This window comes from Leptonychotes weddellii, chromosome 7 (assembly GCF_054177405.1).
Source record: "Leptonychotes weddellii isolate Sample4059 chromosome 7, ASM5417740v2, whole genome shotgun sequence".
Taxonomy (NCBI): Eukaryota; Metazoa; Chordata; class Mammalia; order Carnivora; family Phocidae; genus Leptonychotes; species Leptonychotes weddellii.
The window spans coordinates 119,432,480-119,454,815 of NC_138375.1; the positions used below are offsets into that span (position 1 = coordinate 119,432,480).

Consider the following 22,336-nt stretch of genomic DNA (forward strand, 5'->3'; position numbering starts at 1 on the left):
CCTGTGACAGAGAAAGTATGATCCACAAAGTCTAAAATAATTTACTAATTGGTGCTTTTTTTTTTGCTGACCTTTGTCCTAAATTGTAAAGAAAATTAAAAAAGCAACAACTTCTTAAGACAAGTCAAACACCATCTGGTTAAGTGGATGATACACTGGTGTTACATATATTTGTTCATTAAAATTCTTCGTCCAGATTCCCACGTACGCTCATTTTATGTTTCTTTCTTTTCTTTTCTTTTTTCTTCCCTTCTCATTTCTTTTCTTTTCTTTTTATGTTTCTTTCTTAAGATGGGCTTTATCTTACCGGAAATAACTGGGAACTGGTTTTATTTGTAAAGTGGGTGAGTAGCATCTCATGCACATTGAGCATATTGGTTGATGGGCAAAATATTGGTCAGATGAATCTTTTTAAAGACTACCCAGCTAGTGATGTTGTGAATTTGAGGGAGATGACTCAAAGCCAGAGGACGGCATCAAGCAGAGCCTGATATAATAACTACATTAACCTGGTACTAACTGGCATGATGCACTGGGGGGTTGGCAGGGGAAAGGAAGTAGAAAAGGAAGGTCAGCAGAATGGCAAATTTAAAAAAGAAAACATAATCAGGATTGGCAAAGGGAGCTTCAAAAAGTGACCCTGGAATATATGGAAATTGGGAGGTGGGTCTGAGGGTTGCTAATTATATTTGGCTTGATATGTGTCCATTTTGAAATTGTTCAGAAACTAGCGGTACATCATCTAAAATACAACCAAATTTTCATAACTCCCACCTACAATTAAAAAAAAATCCCCCTCAGGGTCCTGAGGTTCCACCTGAGCATCTGACTCTTGTTCTTGGCTCAGGTCTTGATCTCATGGTCGTGAGTTCAAGCCCCTGGTTGGGCACCATGCTGGGTGTGAAGCCTACATAAGAAAAAAAAAAAAAAAGAAAGAAAGAAAAAAGAAAATAAAAATACCCTTAGCTGTCCATAAATTCCTCCAAACCTTCTTAGAACAAATTCCTATTGCTTCTAATTCTCCCTGAGGCATGAACATACTGCCTAAATATCACTAGATATCTAAGCTGTATTGGGAATGGAATGAGGAGAACATGCATAAATACATAGGTACAATTAGATGAATACATAACACCTACATAAATAAATGCAGAAGAGAAAGAAGACAGAGACTGGCAAAGAACAAGAGAAGAGAGAGATAAAGAGAGATGAGGAGAGAGAGAATACATGAGAGACCCGCAGAGACACACGGAAAGCAGGAAAGACAGTGAAAGTGAAGAAAGTGAGAGAGACCCACAGAGCAAGGGTGGGGGGAGTATAAACAAAACAGAGAAAGGGACAAAGAGTGAAATAGAGATCCATAATAACAAAGACAGAGACTGACATATTCAGCGGCAGAGAGAGACCCACATTGTGAGGGAAATACTGAGAAACTCCAAGTGATGCAGGGAGACGCTCACACCCACTTATAAAGGGATGCAACGTGAGAGACATTCAGAGACACAGAGAAACCCACACACTGAGTGAGATAAAGAGACAAAGGCACATGCACAAGGAGGGATGCTTGCTCTCGATCGCTCTCACTCTCTTCCTCTCTCTCACTCTCCCCCCCCACACAGACAGAGAGAAAGTAAAAAAAAAAAAAAAAAAACTAGACACAGAGAGACATACTTGAGGAAAGAAAGGCACACACACAGAGACACACAGTTGTACGCAGAGACACAGGTATTGAGACCCAGACAGAGATACAAGCAAACAGAGAAGCAAACAAGCAAAAACAAGTGAGGTAGAAACAGACAGAGAAAGGGAGCAAACACAGAAATCCACAGGGTTCGGGACAGGAACAAAAGACATGTTTGCAGCCCAATCAGCAGGAGCAAAAGGAGTGGATATGTTTGAGCCCCCATGTTCAGGTTACTGTACTTTCTCATTTTAATCACCATGACAACCCTACAAAATAAGACGCATTTTCCCCATTTTGCACATTGGGATAATGAAGTTCAGGTCCAAGGTCACAGACACGAAATAAACAAGAGACAGAATTTGAACTCCTTAAAATGAAGGTGCTATGTGGGCAGGGTCTGTTGCCTGTTCTCTCCTCTGCTGTACCCCATTGCCTAGTACAGTGCCTGGTGCATAAGAGATGTTCACAACATATTTGTGGAAGGAAGAAAGAAACAGAGGGAAGGCAAATCAAAGAAAGAAAGGGAGACAGAGAGGGAGAAAGGGAAGGAAGGAAAGAAAGGGAAGACAGAAAAAAACCAGCTCAAAACCCTGCAAAGCCCATGTTCTATTTTCCAAGTATTTCCCCATGATTTCAGGAATAGGAAGCAATCAAAACATGAGTTTCTAATTCAATAGTTAGTGCTTAAATATTTATGGACTTGCACACACACACACACACACAGAGTAAGCCATTTTACAATATACAGAAAATACTCATTTTTATCTCCAGCCATTTAAAATCCCATTTGAAATTTAAAAGAGAATCTGCTGGATGAGTCAGACCTCTTAATACAGAGATCCCACGGTCTTGGGTTTCAGTAGAGCAGTTTCCCTCTGCCTTTCAGTACCATGCACCCATACCAACGTGGACAGACCATGTCCATAGCAGGACAGGAGTCACACCCCGCTGGTTTCCGGCACTGTCTGTTGAGCTTACTAGATGCCGGGCAGTGCATGAACTATAACTACCTCCTACCCAGCCGTATGTTCACTTATTCATTTGCTGAAATGGACAGGCCTCTAACAACAAAGTCTTTTTCTTCCAGAACATGGGCTTAATCCTACCCAGAAAATCTAAAACACCCAAGCTAAATGCCTCTTTGTAAGTCTATGAAAAGTGAAAGTCTGAAGGTTCTGCTTAAATACAGGTAATTTTATATCGGCCTTGCTTTCTCAGAAACAAAGCCTGTTTGTTGATAGATGGAGACACAGAAAAGAAATACAAGTTAACAGTGAAAACAAAGGGGCAAATCATTTCTGCCTTCAGCCTCGGGTAACTAGCTGCTTAATGTGCAAAACAAAAGTATGGTCTAATTCCTAAAGGATCATCTGATATTTATAACAACACATGTTTGGGCTTATGATTCTTCCATCTTGATTCCATTTAACCTAAGACCGCTTTTTTCTAAAACCCACTGTAATTACACATGCTCATGTGTCAGACAAACACACTCCATGGAATAAGAATAACTATATTCCAACAGTTCGCTGCCTTCACAGACACTCCAGTATTATACATTGAAAAAATAAAGGCAGCAAGCCAACTGGGTATTACAGATGGGTACAAAGTAACACTAAGTGCAAACAGACTGTCAGAGAATCCTGGGGCGAAAACAAAAAAAAAAAACCAAAACAACAGCAACAACAACAAAAACAAAAAATGGCATAAAATAGCAGACTTTCTTCTACTGAAGCAGGAAAGGCATGGTGGGGGGACAGGGTGGGGAGGCCTCTTTTGAGAAAGGACTGGAGAGTATTTAGAAGGAGAGACCTGCCCTGTTAACTTGGCATGGTCTCCAGCTGACCCTAAAAGTCTTTGCCGCGTTGCCTCTCCAGCCCAAGTTTGGGCAGGCCATGGTTTCAGAGATGCCAGCCCTCAGTTCAACAAACCATTTTAAGGCATAAATAATAGCTTGAAAAGAGCTCTGTGATCTCAAGTATTACAGCAGAAAGCAACCACACTGTGGGCTTATTTCAAACTCATCTTCTAGATATAAGAGTAAGAGGGACTGCCATTCACAGACCACTTCTTCTGAACAGGTGTTTTCTATCCTGGCAGCACTCGGGGGAACTCGGAGTGCAGGGAAAGCCATGTTGCAGACCAGAGACATTTCCAAATTGCCTTGTTTGAGAAAGACTGGCTCCAAGAGTCTATGCAAGACTTGCCTTAAACCTGAATGAAAGTGCTAATTCAGCTAAAAAAAAGGAGGGGGGGCTGTATAGACATAAAGGGAGGTTGATCTGGAAACCCAAAGAAAGGGTCACCTGAGCCACAACTAACATGACTTATTAATGAAATGTTCTGAAAAGTGTAGGGGCCCATGACCAAGATAATTTCTGCTGTGAGCTGGATGCAGCAATGGTCTGACTCCCTCCATGTAAGGATGCAAACTTTTGATTTATCCAAACTCCTTCAGTGAGCTCTGTCCTCCCCAGGAACATGACTTGCTGATTATAACTGAGCTTACCATGCAGGTCTGGGACCAGTGAAAACTGTGCTGATTCAGAGCACACAGGTATCCCAGCAATGAGGCTCATTATATTTGTTACTTTATTTTTAAAAAATAACAAATTTTTATCAAGCACCTGTTATGTGTCAGGTACCATAGTGAGTACTGAGGGTATAACTATAGATGAGGAAGATAAACCCCCTACTTTCCTGGAAGCAGGAAATAATAGTGGAAGGGGGAGATTAACAGACAATAAGGAACAATTATATATAAAATCTGTAATAGGGTAATAAGTTCTGTGAAGAAAAATAAAGCAGTGAAAGAAGACTATGAGATAAGCATTGTCATAGAATCTGACTTCATTCTTGATGTCTGATTGCTGATAGCTTTCAGCTCTAGCACTCCCCTTTCTTTCCCTGACTCACATCTGGGCAAGCTGATGAGAACATCCAGTGCTCCTTCCTTCGGCAGCAACAGTTCAAAGTCCACAAGCAGCCCCACGTGCACAAGACCTCTTGTCCCGGTGCCTCTTTCTTGTCACAGTAACAGCCGAACCCATCTCTTTCCCTGGCTTTTTGAAGTCATTTTTGGATATGCTTGGGACCCTACCCTGCTCTTCCCAGAAAGCCCCATTATGTGAGTAATAAACTTGTTCACATTCTGTTGGTGCAGGTATGGTATTATAAGTCTCAACATCTGTACCAAATTTGGGTATGGGACCATGTGAGGTGCTAAGGTGACCGCACCACACATCAGTAGGACCTGTGGTCAGAGAAAACCTCTCTGGGGAGGTGGGATGTGGATGGACTGGGGACTGAGCCATGCAAATATCCAAGGGAACATTCAAGGGGAGAGAACGGAGAGCCCTGGTATAAGGAAGGAAAAGCAAGGAGGCCAGCACAGCTGTGGTGGAATAAACAAGGAGGGCAAGCAGGTGTGGCATGGAGGTGGGGGATGAGGGGAGATGCTAGCAGGGGAAGCAGACCACACAGAGCTGTGTGGTCCATCCTAAGGGAATTTGGATTTTCTTCCAAGTGAACCATCAGAGGGATTTTAATAGCAAAGTAACACAACTTGAATTCCATTTTAACGGAATTGTTCCAACTGCTATGAAAGAATAGAATAGAAGGAGACAAAAGTGGGGTGAAGAAGAAGCCAGAGCTAAACTATCAGGGGGATCAAGAGCTGGCTGAGATGAGAGCAGTAGGGATGCGGTAAGCTGAGGTTATGGTTCGGGATGCATCTGAAGGTCAAATCTGCAGGGGTTGCTCATGGATTAGATGCGGCGGGGGGGGGGGGGGCAGGAGGGGAAGAGAAGCTCCAAGGGAGATCCCAGGATCTTTGTGGCTGAGCACCTGGACGGGCAAGAAGGGCATGTTGACGGAAGAGGTGATGAAAAAGTTGAGCTTTGGCCATTTTTGAGATCAGATGCCAGTTAGATTTCTAAGTGGAGATGTCCAGTAGGAATGTGGATAGGTAAAACCTGAAATCAAGGGAGAAGACACAGCGGGAGATACACACTTACGAGTTAAGCTGTGGATGGTATTTGTAGCCAGAAACATATCCTGGGAGTGAGAGTAGAGAGGATAAAGGTTTGATTGTGAGTGGTGGGCACTATAACATTTACAGGTCAGGAAGATTAAGGAAGACCCAGCAATGGAGATGATTTAAAGCTATCAACTGGCACTCTTGGGCTTGGTCTATAGGAGTCTAATCTAAAGACCTATACTGATAAAGGGAGATCTGAACCTGTCAGGCTGGTGACTAGATCTTCAACTTTGGCATTATTTGCTGTGATAACAAAAACCATCTTGTGAGGTCTCTTCCAGCCTCTCCCATCATGTCAATCTCTTTCCATGTGAATTTCGGTGCTTAACAACTTAACCCTTCCATCAACCCTGGACATAACTATTACTACACTCATTTTATTAATGACAAAACTGAGGTGTGGGCTGCTCAGAAAAGCAAGATAATTTGCTCAAGATGACAGAGCTTTTGAGACAGGGAAGTTAGGCTTGAATTTCAAGCTCCCTAACTCCAAGGGGCAAAGAAATGAAATGACTTGCCTGATGTGACACAGAGAATTAATGGTAAGGCTGGAAATAGATCCCTGATATGTTTAATATATTCTTATTTTTCTCCACTTGGAATAACATGATCACTTGGAAAATTCTGGCCATTTATCATTGGCTGAAGATTCTTGTGCTTGCACACCGAAGGGCAAAGATTGGCCACTTCTTACCTTATTTTATATGTCCATAGCAAGGACGTCAAGAACACTATTAAAGGAATAGGCAATGTGAAAATTTGCAAATAAATAATAAAACAAACAATCTTGGAGGTAAACTTTAAAATGTTAAATCAATTTGGACTGTAGGAAAACCTCACCCACATGCCACATTTACAGTAAGAGTAGGATATAAGCCAAGAGGAAACAGGCACCATATCTTCAGGATTTTTAATCTTACATTTTGTTTTTGGTATTTTTATTTGTGAAAAGTTTCATGCTATAAAATTATTACTATTTTAATATTTTAAAGTTTTACTTGGAAATTATCATGCCGTATTTAAACTGGCTTTTATAATTATTTTATTTATTTATTTATTTATTTGAGAGAGAGAAAGTACCTGCGCAGGAGGTGGGGGTGGGGGGTGGTGAGGTGGGGCAGAGGGGGAGGGAGAGAGAGAATCCTAAGCAGGCTCCAAGCTCAGTGCGGAGCTGGTGGGGGGGCTCCATCTCACGACCCTGAGATCATGACCTGAGCCCAAATCAAGAGTCAGACGCTTTACCCAACTGAGCCACCCAGGTGCCCCTAAACTGGCTATTATAACTCAAGTATGATTTTTATTAGTCAAAGACCAATTATTTTCAACACACAAAAATCACTCTAATTTTACAATAACATTTGCAGAAAACAATACCACATTCTGTTTAAAAATAAATTCCTTCCATTTGTATCGGGCTTCCCAGTTTAGATTTTTTCATGTATCTCTCATAGCCAGATTATGAGAAGCAAGGGGCAAATGAGGACAAGTGGGTGTTGTCACCTGTTTTATGTAACGATGGGAACCACGGCTCAAAGAGAAGTGACCAGCAGGAAGTCATACAACAAGAGTCTGAAATTGAACTTGGGTCTTTTGATTCATAGTCAATGCACCACCTGATGACTTTCTGCATAAAGTAAATTTGTTGGGAAATTTTTTTTGAAGATTCATTTATTTATTTGAGAGAGAGAGAGAGAATGTGCACATACATGCACGAGGGAACAGACAGAAGGAGAGGGAGAGAAGCCTCAAGCAGACTCCCCGCTGATACTGGGGCCAAACGTAGGGCTTGATCCCAGGACCCTGAGATCATGACCTGAGCCAAAATCAAGAGTCCAGTGCTTAACTGAGTCACCCAAGGGCCCCTATTTGTTGGGAAATTTAATAAATAAGAGATATGTGTATTCTTAATGGAAACCATAGCATGAATGGTACAAGCAGATAGAAAAAGATATGTATATTTTATATGCATCACTACCCATGAAATATGAATCATTAAATATTAAAATCAGCACTTATTAAAACTGTTTAATAATATACACAGTCTAAAACATCTCAGAATATTCATTAATTCCCTGCTAATTCTACTAGCATTCAGGTTGCTCATAGTTATTTCTTATCTGAGTCCTTCTAAGGACTGTATTTCTATATTTGTAGTTTCTAAGCAGAAAAGAAGGTTCTGGGAACTTGCCAACTTTTCTAAATGCTTTCATATCTAGTATGAGAATATTAAATACATCTTTGATTTACTTAAGGAAAACTGAGTTTTAAAAGAGAGATGATTTACTCAACCATATAATAAAATGCTTCAAATATTTGGGGGAAAGAAATAACAAAAAACGTGTAAGTATCTTAAAACAACTAGGTCTTGGAGGTAAAATCAATTGTTTTGAGTGTTCCAGAGTAGAAAATGATAATGAAACTAATGCAGAACATCTTAATAAGAGCTAATGCTCATATTAATTTAAAAATGTCATTCTTTAGAGGTTATTAAGTGTGATGAGAAAAGTTTCCAGAGCTCAATGCTTTGATAAACTACATCTTTTACAAGATGTGGAATGAGGAAAATGTGATGATAAAACATTTGAAGTTAGGTAGAAACTAAGAAAATGAAAACACTATAAAAGAATGAATGTTTTTAATATATCCATTAAGGTGCATGTATTCATCTACGTCAACTCAGCATAATTTAGTCCCTTCTATTGGAATTTTATTCTTTGCCACATCTCCATCTTCCTCATCCCCACCTCCCTAATTATGACAAGGAAAACTCTTAAAGTTTGGAAGAAATGATGGGCTTTCTTTGGAGAAAATAGAGTAGGTGGTCTTTTCAAATTGAAGTCTTAAAAAATCTTGGAGTGCTGATATTTGATGCTTGTCATTTAACAACTTCATCTTGCTACCCTAAAGAAAGCCCAGCAAACACTTAAGGGTGCCCTGCACAACTGCCTAAACATTGCTGGTGAAAAAATTAGTATGGCTTTTAATGAACAATATTTAATAAATATTTATCAGCTATCCGGGTCCTGTAAAATGTCTCTCTTTTCATAATGGGAATCGAGTGTAATCCATTTTGTCCAAGTTTTAATACACTTTATTGAAAGTATCCAGAATCCTAAGGATACTTTCTAGCTGCCAGTGAATGTCCTGGCTTTTAAGAAAACAGAAGAGAGAAAAGGGATGTAACTTATAGAAGATATAGTCACTAAAATACACATACCAAAATACATATACTAGAAAATATAGGCTATGCCTTCAGAATGTCAAAACATAGGTGTTTTTACATTGAGACAAACTATACTGCCTAAATGATAAACTATAATATTAACTTGAAAAACAAGCATACACACATAGATCTTTGCTTGGTTAATTATATCCTGCCCTCTGTAGGCTTTGGGCTCCATATTCCTATATCCAACTACCAATTCCACTTCTTTACCTGGATGCCTAATGAACACACCAAAATTAACAGGTCCAAAAGAAATTTAATTTTCATTCTTTAAATCTCAGTTTTCTTCACCTCTGCCAATGGCTCACAGTTTACCTGTTTCAACCAAAAGCCTGAGACTCATCATTGATTCTATTACTTCACTGCCTAACCCTGAATTAACAAGTCTTGTTATCTTTCCTTCAAATAGATTCCACATCAGTATAGTTTTTTTTTTTCAGTTTGCCTTCATCTTTTCCCAAATGCTCTGATGGGAATGAAATCCAAATTTCTCCGCCATGGTATATGGAGCCCCACAAGATCTGGTCTGCGAGAGGCCCATCCACCCTTTCCTTCTCTAAATATTCATGCGTGTCCTCGGTGGGCTTCTTCATTTGTCACTTTGTTCTGTTGTGACTGCAATCCCCCATGGGTGCAAAGCCCCCCGCGTGGCTGGATCCCACTCGCCATACCAATTCCTCAGCTCATAGGTCACCATTTCAGAGAAGCCTTCCCTGACCCCTCAACCTAATTAGCAATGCCCCACCCTCACCACCCACCACCCTCCTCTTCCTCACCCTCTTTGTTTCTTCATAACCACTTCCCTTCATTTGTTGGCTGGTGTATGTTCTCCCTCCCCAAACTTGAGCGTGAGTTCCATGAGAAAAGGGGGCTTGTTTGTCTTATGTGCCCCCATATACCAAATCCTGCGAAACTATTTGAATGAGTGACAGATAAGATCCTATCCCTAAATATTGCTGTTGGCAATTTTGGGCAGAGTTTATTTAAGTACGATGAACTGTGCAGGAATCCCCCAGAGGATCACTGATGTATAGCACGCCAACATATTCCTCACCAACCGATAGGAAATGCAGCACTAATGCTAAGAAAACAAAGAACTCGATCCAATCAGAGAGTGTATGATGCTGATGCTTCAATAATGCAGAAAACGTGGATGATTGGAACGTGGGCAGAGCTGCTTTCCTAATCTCCAGGGAAGAGAATCATTACTCCATCGCTCCGTGACGAAGAAGAGCCAGGACCTTGGCTTATTTTTAAAGGGTAATGCTACTGCCAGAAGTTTGAGGCACATCCGATGTTTATGCCAAAGGAACTTTGGTAACTGGACTTTTGAAAAAGAGAAACGAGACAGGGTTGCGGGGGGGGGGGGGGGGATGGATAAATGCTTGCAGCCAGGGAAGGCCAACCCTAGGGTGTTTTTATGCAACTACGAACAACCACATACAGCTTGGGGGCAAAGCTCTATTTATTTCCCTCTCTTCTCCTCCTCAATTTGCCTTCAGGTCATTGCTTAAAGATTATTTCACAAACATTATCTCTTCTTCCAAGAACCTCAGTTAAGAATTAAAATATGATGTCACTAACTAAAAGCAAACAGGAATTCTGTTTTTAAGCACTCAACTCAGACTTTGAATTCTGCCAGCAGGTAAATCTCCTTTGGAATATATTACTTACCCTTGGATGCAGAACAAATCTGGATGTATTTAGAGAATAAGTGGTTTTGCTCTTTTTTTTTTTTTAGTTAAGGGTTTATATTAAACAAATGTCTATGGGGCTTCAAACCACGGTGTGGGACACATCCACTTTTAACTCTGAGGGCGTGGACCCGGTTACCTGTTCACTCTCGGCGGAGCCTGAAGCCACTGATGTGCCACAGAACAGAGGTAGCCCCCTGCCTGCAGGAGCAGTTCACTGAAAGCAATAAATATTGGACCGAAAAAAAAAGCAAGACCTCCTTGAAGGGGTCAGATGTCTTAACAGAATGACTTTCTTCTTCCCGTAATCTTTAATGCCAAGAACTGCTTGTTCTTGTTCTGTGTGAAATCAACAAAAGGGATTAAGTAATACAATGCATCTCTGCAAAAAAAAAAAAAAAGATCACTTTTTCCTTTGAGCAGAGCTATTTCCCCTCTGTCCTCCTCCACTTGCCTTCAGGTAAATGCCTAGAGATTATTTCACAAACACTATCTTTTCTTCAAAGAACTTTAGTTAAGAATTAAAATATTTAATTAACTAAAAGAAAAATCAGGTATTCTACTTTCAATTCTCAGTTCTCTCAAATTCTCTGTGGCTATAGCATTTTTCCCAAATTAGTGCATTCCAAATTCAGAGAGGTGAAAAGGATATTTCTTTTTATAAAAAAATTCAGACGAAAACACTGAAAAAAGATTTGTAGTGAACATCATAAACTCTTAATAAATACCTTTATTAGAGGAAATGGTAGCTCAAACAGATAAAACATTATGTGCTAACGACATAAATGAGTAAAAGACTCAGAAAAGACATTTTAAAGAGAAATATAGATAATTTTCTAATTATCCAACCTTGCTAATAATCTGAACAAATAATTTAAAAATATGTTTGTTTCTAGTCTATAAAATTATAAATAAAATTAAATGTTTCCCCATTAAAAAAAAAAAGAAAAAACCCCCAAGACATCCTTGTTCAAACAAAATATTATTAAAAAGCCCTAGCAAATTGGGTTTCATCCATCATATTTGAAAGGGTGGACCATGAAGACTGTCCTATTTTCCCTGTTCACTACGCTTCAGGGACTTCTGAGGAACTTTGAAGGAGGTTCTAGTTCTTCATGAAGCATAACTAGAAAACCACTCTTTTTAATATAATGCAGTCTGATAAGAGACCATACACACAATAGGTATTCTCTCACAACATCAATGAGATTCTAAATCACATCAACCATTTTTAACAGCAATTTGGAAATATGCCATAAAAATCACCAAGATATTCACGTCCTTTGACTGCCTTCACTTCTGAGCCCCCCTACTGGCTACATTGCATAAAGATATTAATTGCCGCATCATTTAACATAGTAAAACATTAGGGAAAAAAATGCATGTGTTCAGCTGTTCAGTACATACTGACTGAGCAAATGGCCTCGCAAAAGCTAATGTTGCTACTGAAGGACGAGGAGAAGAAGGAATGGCTAGAGGTGCAGTTTAGAAAGTCTGTGAAGAGGTTCATTATGTAGTGCCTAATCTGTCCTTTACTGAAGGAGGTTTCTATCTTCCTGGAGGACATTAATTCCCCAAATTATCCTCGTCCAGATATCACATTACCAAAGAACACAATGAAAACTAGAAAATATGGCAAGTTGTGGCATTATCATTAATTGTTCTACTAGGACTCTTCAGACAAGAAGAGTCACAACTTTAACATTGACAAAGTCTCCCTGCAGAAAATAAAGGTCAAAAAGTCTAAAACATTACTCTGGGACTCCCTGTCTTAGCGATGGATCTAGGGAATCTATAGCTAGATCTATATCACCCCTGACCAAGAAAAGAACAAGGATGGCTTCTGGCCAGAAAAGGGGTGGGTCAGGAGCTAGGCAGGAGGTCTCTACAGGGTAAACGTCAAGCTTAAAGTGAATAAAAGCATTCTGTAAATAAGATCATCCAGTTTCACACTCTTCTTGTGTTTTTCTTCCCTGTGTAATCCCATATCTTCAACAAAGTCTAATTTAAATGCTTCCAGCCTAGTCTCAGCTGTGCTGTGGGCAAAGGAAGGATATCATGTCCATATTTTAGCCAGCCAGAGAAGATATCCCAGCCCACCACCCATGCCTCAAGCTGGCATGATGATGGCAAAGGTGATGAGCAAGGAATGAGGAAAGAGGTTTATCAAAGTCCAAGGGCAGGCCATCAGCTTCTGCTGCCTGCCCCGCACAGGGAGGCATTCCCAATCACCATTATTCATGGGGTGGTGTGGATTTGATGCAGAAGGTCACTTCTTCATAGCCTCAAGAATGTTTAAAAAAATCAGTTAAAAAATAAGCATCTCAAAATACAAATGAGACCAGGAAAAGAATGTCTGACGGCAAAAACGCAAACAAATGAATAAAGACAGACTTCAGGCTCTTGCAATTCTCTCTGCTTGTCTATTTTCAGAAAGGGACAATTTGTCAGTTGTTTGTGGGAATGATGGTTTTAGGTGGGGAGACAGGAACACATGAAAGCAAAATTTCTTTTTAACTTTAAGTCAAAACCAAACAGACAGACTAATGTAATCACTTAATCAAAAGGAAAGAAATAACAAAGAAGTATAATCAACATCATTAGTTTTGTTTTGTTTTTTAAAGAACAGCATTTTGAAAGACTATCTAATTCAACCTTGCAGTAACCACTTTCTGTGTACAGAGCACGCATCTAATTTCATAATTGGATGTGTGCTACATTTGTGAAATTTTAATCAGTCTAAACATAAGGTGGACTGGATCGCAAGTCTCTTCTATCCTGCCACAATGTAAAGCACTTTAGTACAATCCTGCATAGCTCTCCTTTTATTTCCTCTGACTTGTTTTATACTCATTTTTTTCTAGGGGTACTGCCTACATCTCCATATATCAGTCAAACTATGTTCTGAAAGAAGGTAGAGGACACACAGACAAAAATTATTTTTCTCTCCATACTTTTTTCTTTCTGAAATTACTTTTCCTTTCTGAAAATGATTCCTCTTACCTTTGGTTGTTTGCAAAGATAGCGACAAAGTTCTCCAATATACTGAAACACAGTCACATTATACTTTCTGCAGTCATTCCAAAATTGACTTGCTGAGAATTTCTTCTTTAACACACAAGTAGCTCCTATGAGAAAAGGCAAAGAACAGGCACTGGGGAAAAATATTCAAGGGCAGAATTGACGTAAAACACAAATGATGTTGCCCTGTCTAGAACACTTTCACTCCATTTCAAGGCTTTTCTAATCCATCAGTGGACATTTATTTCGAGCTCATTTGAAACCATTATCTTACAATTCAATAAACTTTAAAAAAAATTTATGTTGTAATTCTATATTTTGACTGCAAATATATTTTTTTTCTTTTTGAATTACAGGGGATGAAAGAAGAGGTCAAAATAAGTAGGAGAGTTGCAAGTATTAGAGCATGACTATAGATAAGGGTCAGCCTTTTCACAGAGACCAAGAATATTCACTTACTTTTGTTCTTGAATATGTACATTTTATTTATTTTCAAAACCTTAAAGCTGCATCAATATTTCTTGATGCTGAGAGTTGGTAAGGCAGAATTGGTAAGATAGCACCAGCCAAGTTCATTGATGACTACAGACCCCAAATGTAACAACCTAATTTTCACAACAATGTAAGTCATATGAATATGTTCCAAGGAAAATGCTAATGTCTTGACCCTTGCCTTTGTTTATTTTGGACACTGATCATATTCTAAATATGCTATTCCATAAAATCACTTTTTTATATTTCAGACAGATACAGATAGTAGTGAATGGTCTCTGTTATATATTATTTAGGGGCCAGATAAATAATCTCAGCATGTTTACGAATGGAATCCACTCAGTCACAAGCTACCAACAAACTTGACTGGGTGCCTGGGGTACCTTGTTTGCAAAGATAACCTCAACAACTCCTTCTATGCACTTACCTTTACAATGTGAATTTGCCACCTCTCCCTTTCAAGGGGTAGGGTCTGTTTCCTCACCCCTCAAATCTTGAATCTATACTGATTTGTGACTTGCTTTGATCAACAAAACGCAGGTGATCAATGTGATTTCTGAGGTCAAGCCTTAAGAGCTACGCAGTTTCTACATTCACACTCTTGGAAGGCTCCTATCACCATTTAAGGAGGCAGGAGTAGACCATCAAAGGATGAGTGACCACATGAAGAAGGAAGCCCAGTCAACAGCCGGCTCCAACCACATGACCTAATGTCCAAGGCACTGCTCTTTTCACTTCAGGAAGAGACTGAGTATGTCACGAAATTGTGTCCTTTTAATAAAAATTATGTTCTAATTATATAATAAGCCCACAATCACTCTGAATTCTACTGATAGAGCTTCAAACTTTAATGAACACAAGTTATGGTTAGTAAGCATTCTGAAAACTCATCAAACAAAAAATGAAAACTTACCCAACTCAATACATCCACCAATTCCCAGAAGAGCTCCTGAACTATGATACAGAGGAAGAGTTATATAAATGATGTCATTAGCAGTACAACCGAAAGCCCACAAGCCAGCAGAACCCTTTAAAGCCTGCAGCTGACTGATTACAGCTGCTTTTGGTAGACCTGGAAGAAAAGAAAAGAGATATATGTAATAGAAAGCAAGTTTATGTATTACATGTGCTTTGTAGGGACCATGCAAATGTGAGCTACTGCTCTAATTAATTTCTAGAATCTTGGATCTACCCAAAAGGATCAAAACTAAGATTATATAGAGTTTGAGATACCATTAGCTTCCAAGAGCCATATCTACTACAAGAATGACAAAAATGCCCCAAATCTGGAAATGTACACCCAAAATGAGGTTAAATCACAATATTAATCTAAATTTTCCTTAAAGTAGAAATTTTCTAGTGAAAAATTCCAAGTAAGATTCTATCTCAAGAACCAGTAATTTTGTCATGTTTCCTACATCCTGGTATAAGATCATTATAGAATAGGATTCCATACTACATGATGCTGAAATAGTTCTATACATTCATGATTCAAACATAAATCATTTGTTTTTTTCTCTCTAGTCTTCTTCTGTGTCTCAAGGGTTTCTTATAAAAATTTGTAGTTATAATTAATGTATAAAACATTTTGCGCACTGTTTTTAATTTTCCATGTTGTTATAGTCTTTTGCAGTATAATGTCAGCATAATAAATTCATCCAGTTAATACATGTTATATTATGAAGTTGCCTTATCTGTGATTGAATATCAGCAATTTTGTGTTCCAACATACATCTCCTTGTACACACAACACATAACTTGTTTTCATAATGATAAGTATCCTCTCTTGAATTCATTTGTTAGATTAAATGGTATTTTAGTCCTATTCTGTCTGTCAGTTCAAAGAGTTCTAGTATTTCTGGAACGTCCTCATGCAGAAGGCCCCATCCCAAATCCACCTCACCAGTAAAGTTACTTTGCTTCACAACACGCAATGGTGACAAGGAGTATCATCCATTGTTCCAGAGAGGCAAGCAGAGACCAACGTCAGAGAAGCCACAGGAATAAGCAAATGGCAGGATCAAAAGCAAAGACCAGCGGCCATAAAGTGTGGCCTTTCTCTCTACCCCACATACTGATATGGTCCCACTTACCATTTGCCAAGGGTGGCTTACTAACATCAGTGGCTCTACAAACTTATTGCTGCACCTGATTGGACTTCATTTCTCAATTCTAGAAATTGAGACCCAAATTTCACAATGTGTTGCCCAAATTGAAGTACTTCCTTGTCATTTTCAGCTTGCCTTAGAGTCCTACAGCAAAATATACTCCCACAGTGATGTCAGCTGCAAGGCTGTGTGAGTCATTTCTTCTTTTCTCTCCCCTCTGATACACAACTAATGGGACATGTATAACTACCTCCCCTCCAAAAGTGCCTCTGCACAACATGCAAGGACATCCCAGAGATCCACCCATCTGTGGACGTGAATGTGGGCGAACTGGACCCCAGAGGAGGGGGCAGAGTGAGGGAAGTGGTGCTGGAGTCATGACCTTTCTGGCAGAAGAGGTCAAGGGTGACGGCAGTGAGTGGTGAATCTGCCTGGCCCCATAGGCTGCAGCTGGAAGGACCAAGCTGTTCTCTCTGAGAGACCACAGTGACTGAGGGGAGGGAAAGCGAAGTGAAATAGGCAGACAAAGAGAGGTGAAGGAAAGTGACTCCTACTATCTACCCCAGGACTCAAGAGGGCCACCCGTAGACCTCTAGGACCCCCCTTCTCCCCTTGCACTTGATGATTCCCCTACCAGGGCAGAGGCACGCCCAAAGCCCCAGGGGCTAAGTACACACCTACCCCCTCCCACCTCAACCACCACTCTGCCTTTTTTTGTGTTCCCAGCTCCAGTAGAGAAACCAAGAATTGGTGCTATAGCGCCACCTTCTGGAAAACAAAAGGAAGGCTCCTAACTACCAATGTGTTCAACTGTTAGTATCAAAGTAAACAAAAGCTTGCCTAGGGGCACCTGGCTGGCTTAGTTGGTGGGGCATGTGACTCAGTCTACAGGTTGTGACCGAGAGCCCCAGGTTGGGTGTAGAGATTACTTAAAAATAAAATCTTAAAAAACAAACAAAAAAAACCCATGATGTCTGGTTGGTTCAGTTGGTTAAGCATCTGCCTGGGGCTCTAGTCATGATCCCAGGGTCTGAGATCTAGTCCCGCATCGGGCTCCTTCCTTGGTGGGGAGCCTGCTTCTCCCTCTGCCTGCTGTTCCCCCTGCTTGTGCTCTCTCTCTCTCTCTCTGACAAATAAATAAATAAAATCTTAAAAACAAAACCAAAAAACATTGCCTAAATAAGAAAGGTATTTGCTGCCTCAAATATGGTGGCAGAGGCACTTTTCATCAAACATCATGAAAAATCATGGTAATAGAGTATAACAGAAAATGACAATTTTCCATGAACCAAACCCAAAGGTATGGATACTGCAATCTAACTGATACAGAATTTAAAATAGTTATTATGAAGATATTCAATGAGCTACAAGAAAACTCAGCAAGACAATATGATGATCTCAGAGATACTATTCATGAACAGGAGTACTTTAACCAAAGAGACTGAAATTGTGAAAAAGAACCAAGCAAATTCTGGAACTGAAGAACTCAAGAAATGAGATGAAAAATGCTTTAGGAATGCAGTGGAAATAGACCTAGATCATATGGAAGAGAGAATGAGTAAGATGGAAGATAGAAGTATAAAAATGATTCAGGTGTAAGAGGAGAAAAAACTAAGATTTTTAAAAAGTGAAGAAAACCTATGAGAACCATCTGATTCCATTAGAAAAGCCAACACAAGAATAATGGGTAGCCCAGAAGGAGATGAGAGGGAGAAGGGGGCAGAGGGAATATTTAAAGAAATAATAGTTGAGAACTTCCCATACCTCGGGAAGGAACTGGGTATAGAAGTCCATGAAGCTAACAGAACACCTTACCATTTCAATGCACAAAGATCTTTTCCAAGACACATTATATTAAAACTGACAAAAGTCAATGATAATGAAAGAATTTTAAAGTCAGCCAAGGAGAAAAAGACAGTAGCCAGCAATGGTACCCCCATTATGCTATCAGCAAATTTCTAGCAGAAACTCTACAGGCCAGGAGAGAATGGAACGACATATTCAAAATATTGGAAGATAAAAACTGCCAGCCATGAATAATCCACCTGGCAAAGTTATCCTTCAGATATGAAGCAGAAATAAAGGCTTTCCCAAGCAAACCAAAGTTGAGGGAGTTCACCACCACGAGATCTGACTTACATAAAATGTTGACAAGAGCTCTGCTGAAACAAAAAGGCAAAAGTACACAGAATTCTGATTAAGTTGATAAACAGAATTAGAATACTGTAACTCTTTTTAGAATAGTATAATAAACTCTTAACTATAACATAAAGGATAAAGGAAAATTGCATTAAAAATAACTATATCCACTACAACTTGGTAATGAAATCACAACATATAAAGAGATAATTCATGACATCAAAAATATAAGAGTTTGAGTAAAAAGATGGAACCTTTATAGGTGAATGAAGATAAATTGCTTTCAGCAGAAAAAATAATTATTTTATCTATGAGATGTTTTATGTAAATGCTTGGTAACCACAAAGCAAAAATCTAGAGCAGAGACGTTATACGTAACAGAGGGCAAGACTGAGCAAATCAGCATGGAAAACCACCAACTTACAAAGGTAGACATAAACATAAACGGAAGGAAAAAGAAACAATAGAGACACAAAATAACCAGAAGGCAAAAGATAAATGACACTAGTAAATCCGTGAATATCAATAATCACCCTAAATGTAAATGGTTTGTACTCACCAGTCAAAAAGCACAGAGTGGCTGCATGGATTTAAAAAAAAAAAAAAGACCCAACTATATGCTGCTTACAGGAGAATCATTTCAGCTCTGAAGACACACATAGGTTCATAATGAAAGGACAGAAGTTGATATTCCAAGCAAATGGAAACAAAAAGAAGGCAGGCAGAGCTATATTTATTTCACAAAACAGACTTCAAGCCAAATGGGTAATAAGAGAAAGGTCATTATAAAATGGTAAGGGGTCAATACATCAAGAAAATACAATGATCGTAAATATATAATGCTCTTAACACCTGAGCACCAAAATGTATTAAGCAATTAATAACAGATCTTAAGGAAGAAATACATGACAGTACAAGAATTATAGGGTACCTCACACTTGATCTTAGCCAAAAAGTTGACAAGCGATTGTAGGAAACCTCAGTACCCCACCATCAACAATGGGTAGAGCATTCAGTCAGAAAATCAACAAGGAAACACTGGAATTGAACAACATTTAGAAAAAATGGACCTAATAGACATGTACAGGACATTTCATCCAACAGCAGCAGAATAAGCATTCTTCTCAAATGCACATGCAAAAATCTCCAGGGTAGATCATGCCATAAGTCACAAAACAGATCTTAGCAAATTTAGGAAGACTGAAATCATACCAACTATCTTCTCTGAACACAACGGTATGAAACTGGAAATCAGCAACAAGAGGAAAGTGAGATCTACAAATTGTGGAAGCTAAATAACACACTTCTAAACAGCAATTTGGTCAAAGAAGAAATCAAAAGGGAAATAAAAAATTATCTCAAAACAAAAGAAACTGAAAACACAACATACCAAATATTGTGGAATAGAGCAATAGCAGTTCTGACAGGAAAGTTTATAGCTACAAAGGCCTACATTAAGAAATTAGAAAGATCTCAAACAAAAAACCTAACTTTACACCTCAAGGAAATAGAAAAGAAGAAAAAAATAAGCTCAAAGTTAGCGGAAGGAAGGAAATAATAAGGATCAGAGCAGAAATAAATGAAATACAGACCAGAAAAACAATAGAAAGGATCAACAAAACTAAAAATTGGTTCTCTAAAAAGATAAACAAAATTGGCAGACCTTTAGCTACACTAACTGAAGAGAGAAGACTCAAATAAAATCAGAAATGAAAGGGAAGACATTATAACTGACACTATAAAAATAAAAAGGATCATGAGAGACTAAGGGGAAGAATTATGTGGCAACAAATTACACAACCTAGAAGAAATGGACACGTTGCTAGAAGCACACAATGTACCAAGACTCAGGAAGAAATAGAAAATCTGAACAGACCAGTAATGAGTAAAAAGACTGAATGAAAAAAACCAAAAACCAAAACAAAACAAAAAAGCACCAACTCCCAAAACTGAAATCTCCAGGACCAGATCCTTCACTGGAGAATTCCTCAAACAATTGAAGAATTAACACCAGTCTTCCTCAAGCTCTTCCAAAAAACTGACGAGGAAGAAACACTTCCAAACTCATTCTACAATGTCAGCATTACTTTGATACTAAAACCAGATAAAAATATAAGAAGAAAATATAAACCAATATATCCTTAATGAAAATAGATGCAAAAATTCTCAATGACATATTAGCAAACCAAATTCTAGAACATATTAAAAGCATGATACACCATGACCAAGTGGGATTTATTCCTCGGATGCAAGGATGGTTCAACATATGCAAATCAATAAATGTAATATATCACATCAATAAAAGGAAAGATAAAACTCACATGATCATTTCAATAGACATAGAAAAGAAGCATCTGACTATACAACTTGTCTTATGATAAAAACCTTTAACAGACTGTGTACTAAAGGAATATACCTCAACATAATAAAGATCATATATGACAGACCCACAGTTAACATTATATTCAACAGAGAGAAATTGAAAACATTTCTTCTAAGATTAGGAACAAGGCCAGGATGTTCACTCTCACCACTCCTATTCAATACATTACTGGAAGTCCTGGCTAGAGCACTTGGGCAAGACAAAGAAATGAAAGTTATTCAAATAGGAAAGAAAGAAGTAAAATTGTCATTATTTGCTGATGATACGATTCGATATATATAGAAAATCCCAAATAATTAATCAAAAGACTATGGGAATTAACAATAGCATCAAAAACAATAAAATACTTAGGAATAAATTTATTCAAGGAAATTAAAGAATATACAATGAAAACTACAAAACTTTGCTAAAAGAAACTGAAGAAGACACAAACAGAAAGACATCCCATGTTCATGCACTGGAAGAATTAGTATTATTAGAGTGACCATAGCACCCAAAGCTATCTACAGATTCAATGCAATCACCATCAAAATACCAAAGGCATTCTTCACAGAAATATAAGAAACAATCCGAAAAATTTGTGTGGAACCACAAAAGACCCCAAAGAGCCAAAGTAATCCTGAGGAAAAAAGAACAAAGCCAGAGGTATCAGGCTTCTGAATTTCAAACAAAGCCATAGTAATAAAATCAGTATGATACTGGCACAATAAAAATAGACACATCTACTAATAGAACAGAATGGAGAGCCCAGAATTAAACCCTGGCATATATGGTCAACTAATATTTGACGAGGGAGCCAAGAATACTCACTGCAGAAAAGATAATCTCTTCAACAAATGGTGCTGGGAATGTTAGAGAAACATACACAGAACAATGAAACTGGACCTCTATCTCACACCACAAAAAAATTAACTTGACAGAGATCAAAGACTTAAACATAAGACCTAATCCAATTAAACTCCTAAAAGAAAATGTATGGAAGAAGGTCATTGATATCGGTCTTGGCAATGATTTTTGAACATGATATGAAAAGCATAAATGATAAAAGAAAATTTAACAAATGGGATTACATCAAACTCAAAAGCTTCTGCACAGCAAAAGAAATGGCCAAATAAAAAGACAACCTATAGAATGGGAGAAAATTTCTGCAAACTATATATCAGATAAGAGGTTAACATTCAAAACCTATAAATAAGTAAGTAACTCAATAACAGAAAAAAAATCCAATTAAAAATGGGGCAGAAGAATTAAATAGACATTTCTCCAAACTGTACATCAAAATGGCCAACAGACCCATGAAAAGATGTTCAACATCACTAACCACCAGGGAAATGCAAATTGAAACCACAGTGAGATAACACCTCACACCTATTAGAATGGCTACCATCAAGAAGATCAGAGACATATAGCAGCAATGTCCACAATAGCCAAACTGTGGAAAGAGCCAAGATGTCCATCAACAGATGAATGGATAAAGAAGATGTGGTATATATATACAATGGAATATTATGCAGCCATCAAAAGGAATGAGATCTTGCCATTTGCAACGA

General features: G+C 38.5%; 1 protein-coding gene across 1 annotated transcript in view; it reads right to left on the reverse strand.

The window, feature by feature from the left end:
• SLC27A6 (solute carrier family 27 member 6) overlaps positions 1 to 22,336 on the reverse strand; it is a 59,608-nt gene that overhangs the window by 26,663 nt on the left and 10,609 nt on the right. The window contains exons 3-4 of the mRNA XM_081827131.1: positions 15,070 to 15,228; positions 13,647 to 13,771 (exon numbers count right to left, since the gene is read on the reverse strand). Coding sequence (XP_081683257.1) covers positions 13,647 to 13,771; positions 15,070 to 15,228 — 284 coding nt within the window. The remainder of the gene's footprint in view (positions 1 to 13,646; positions 13,772 to 15,069; positions 15,229 to 22,336) is intronic.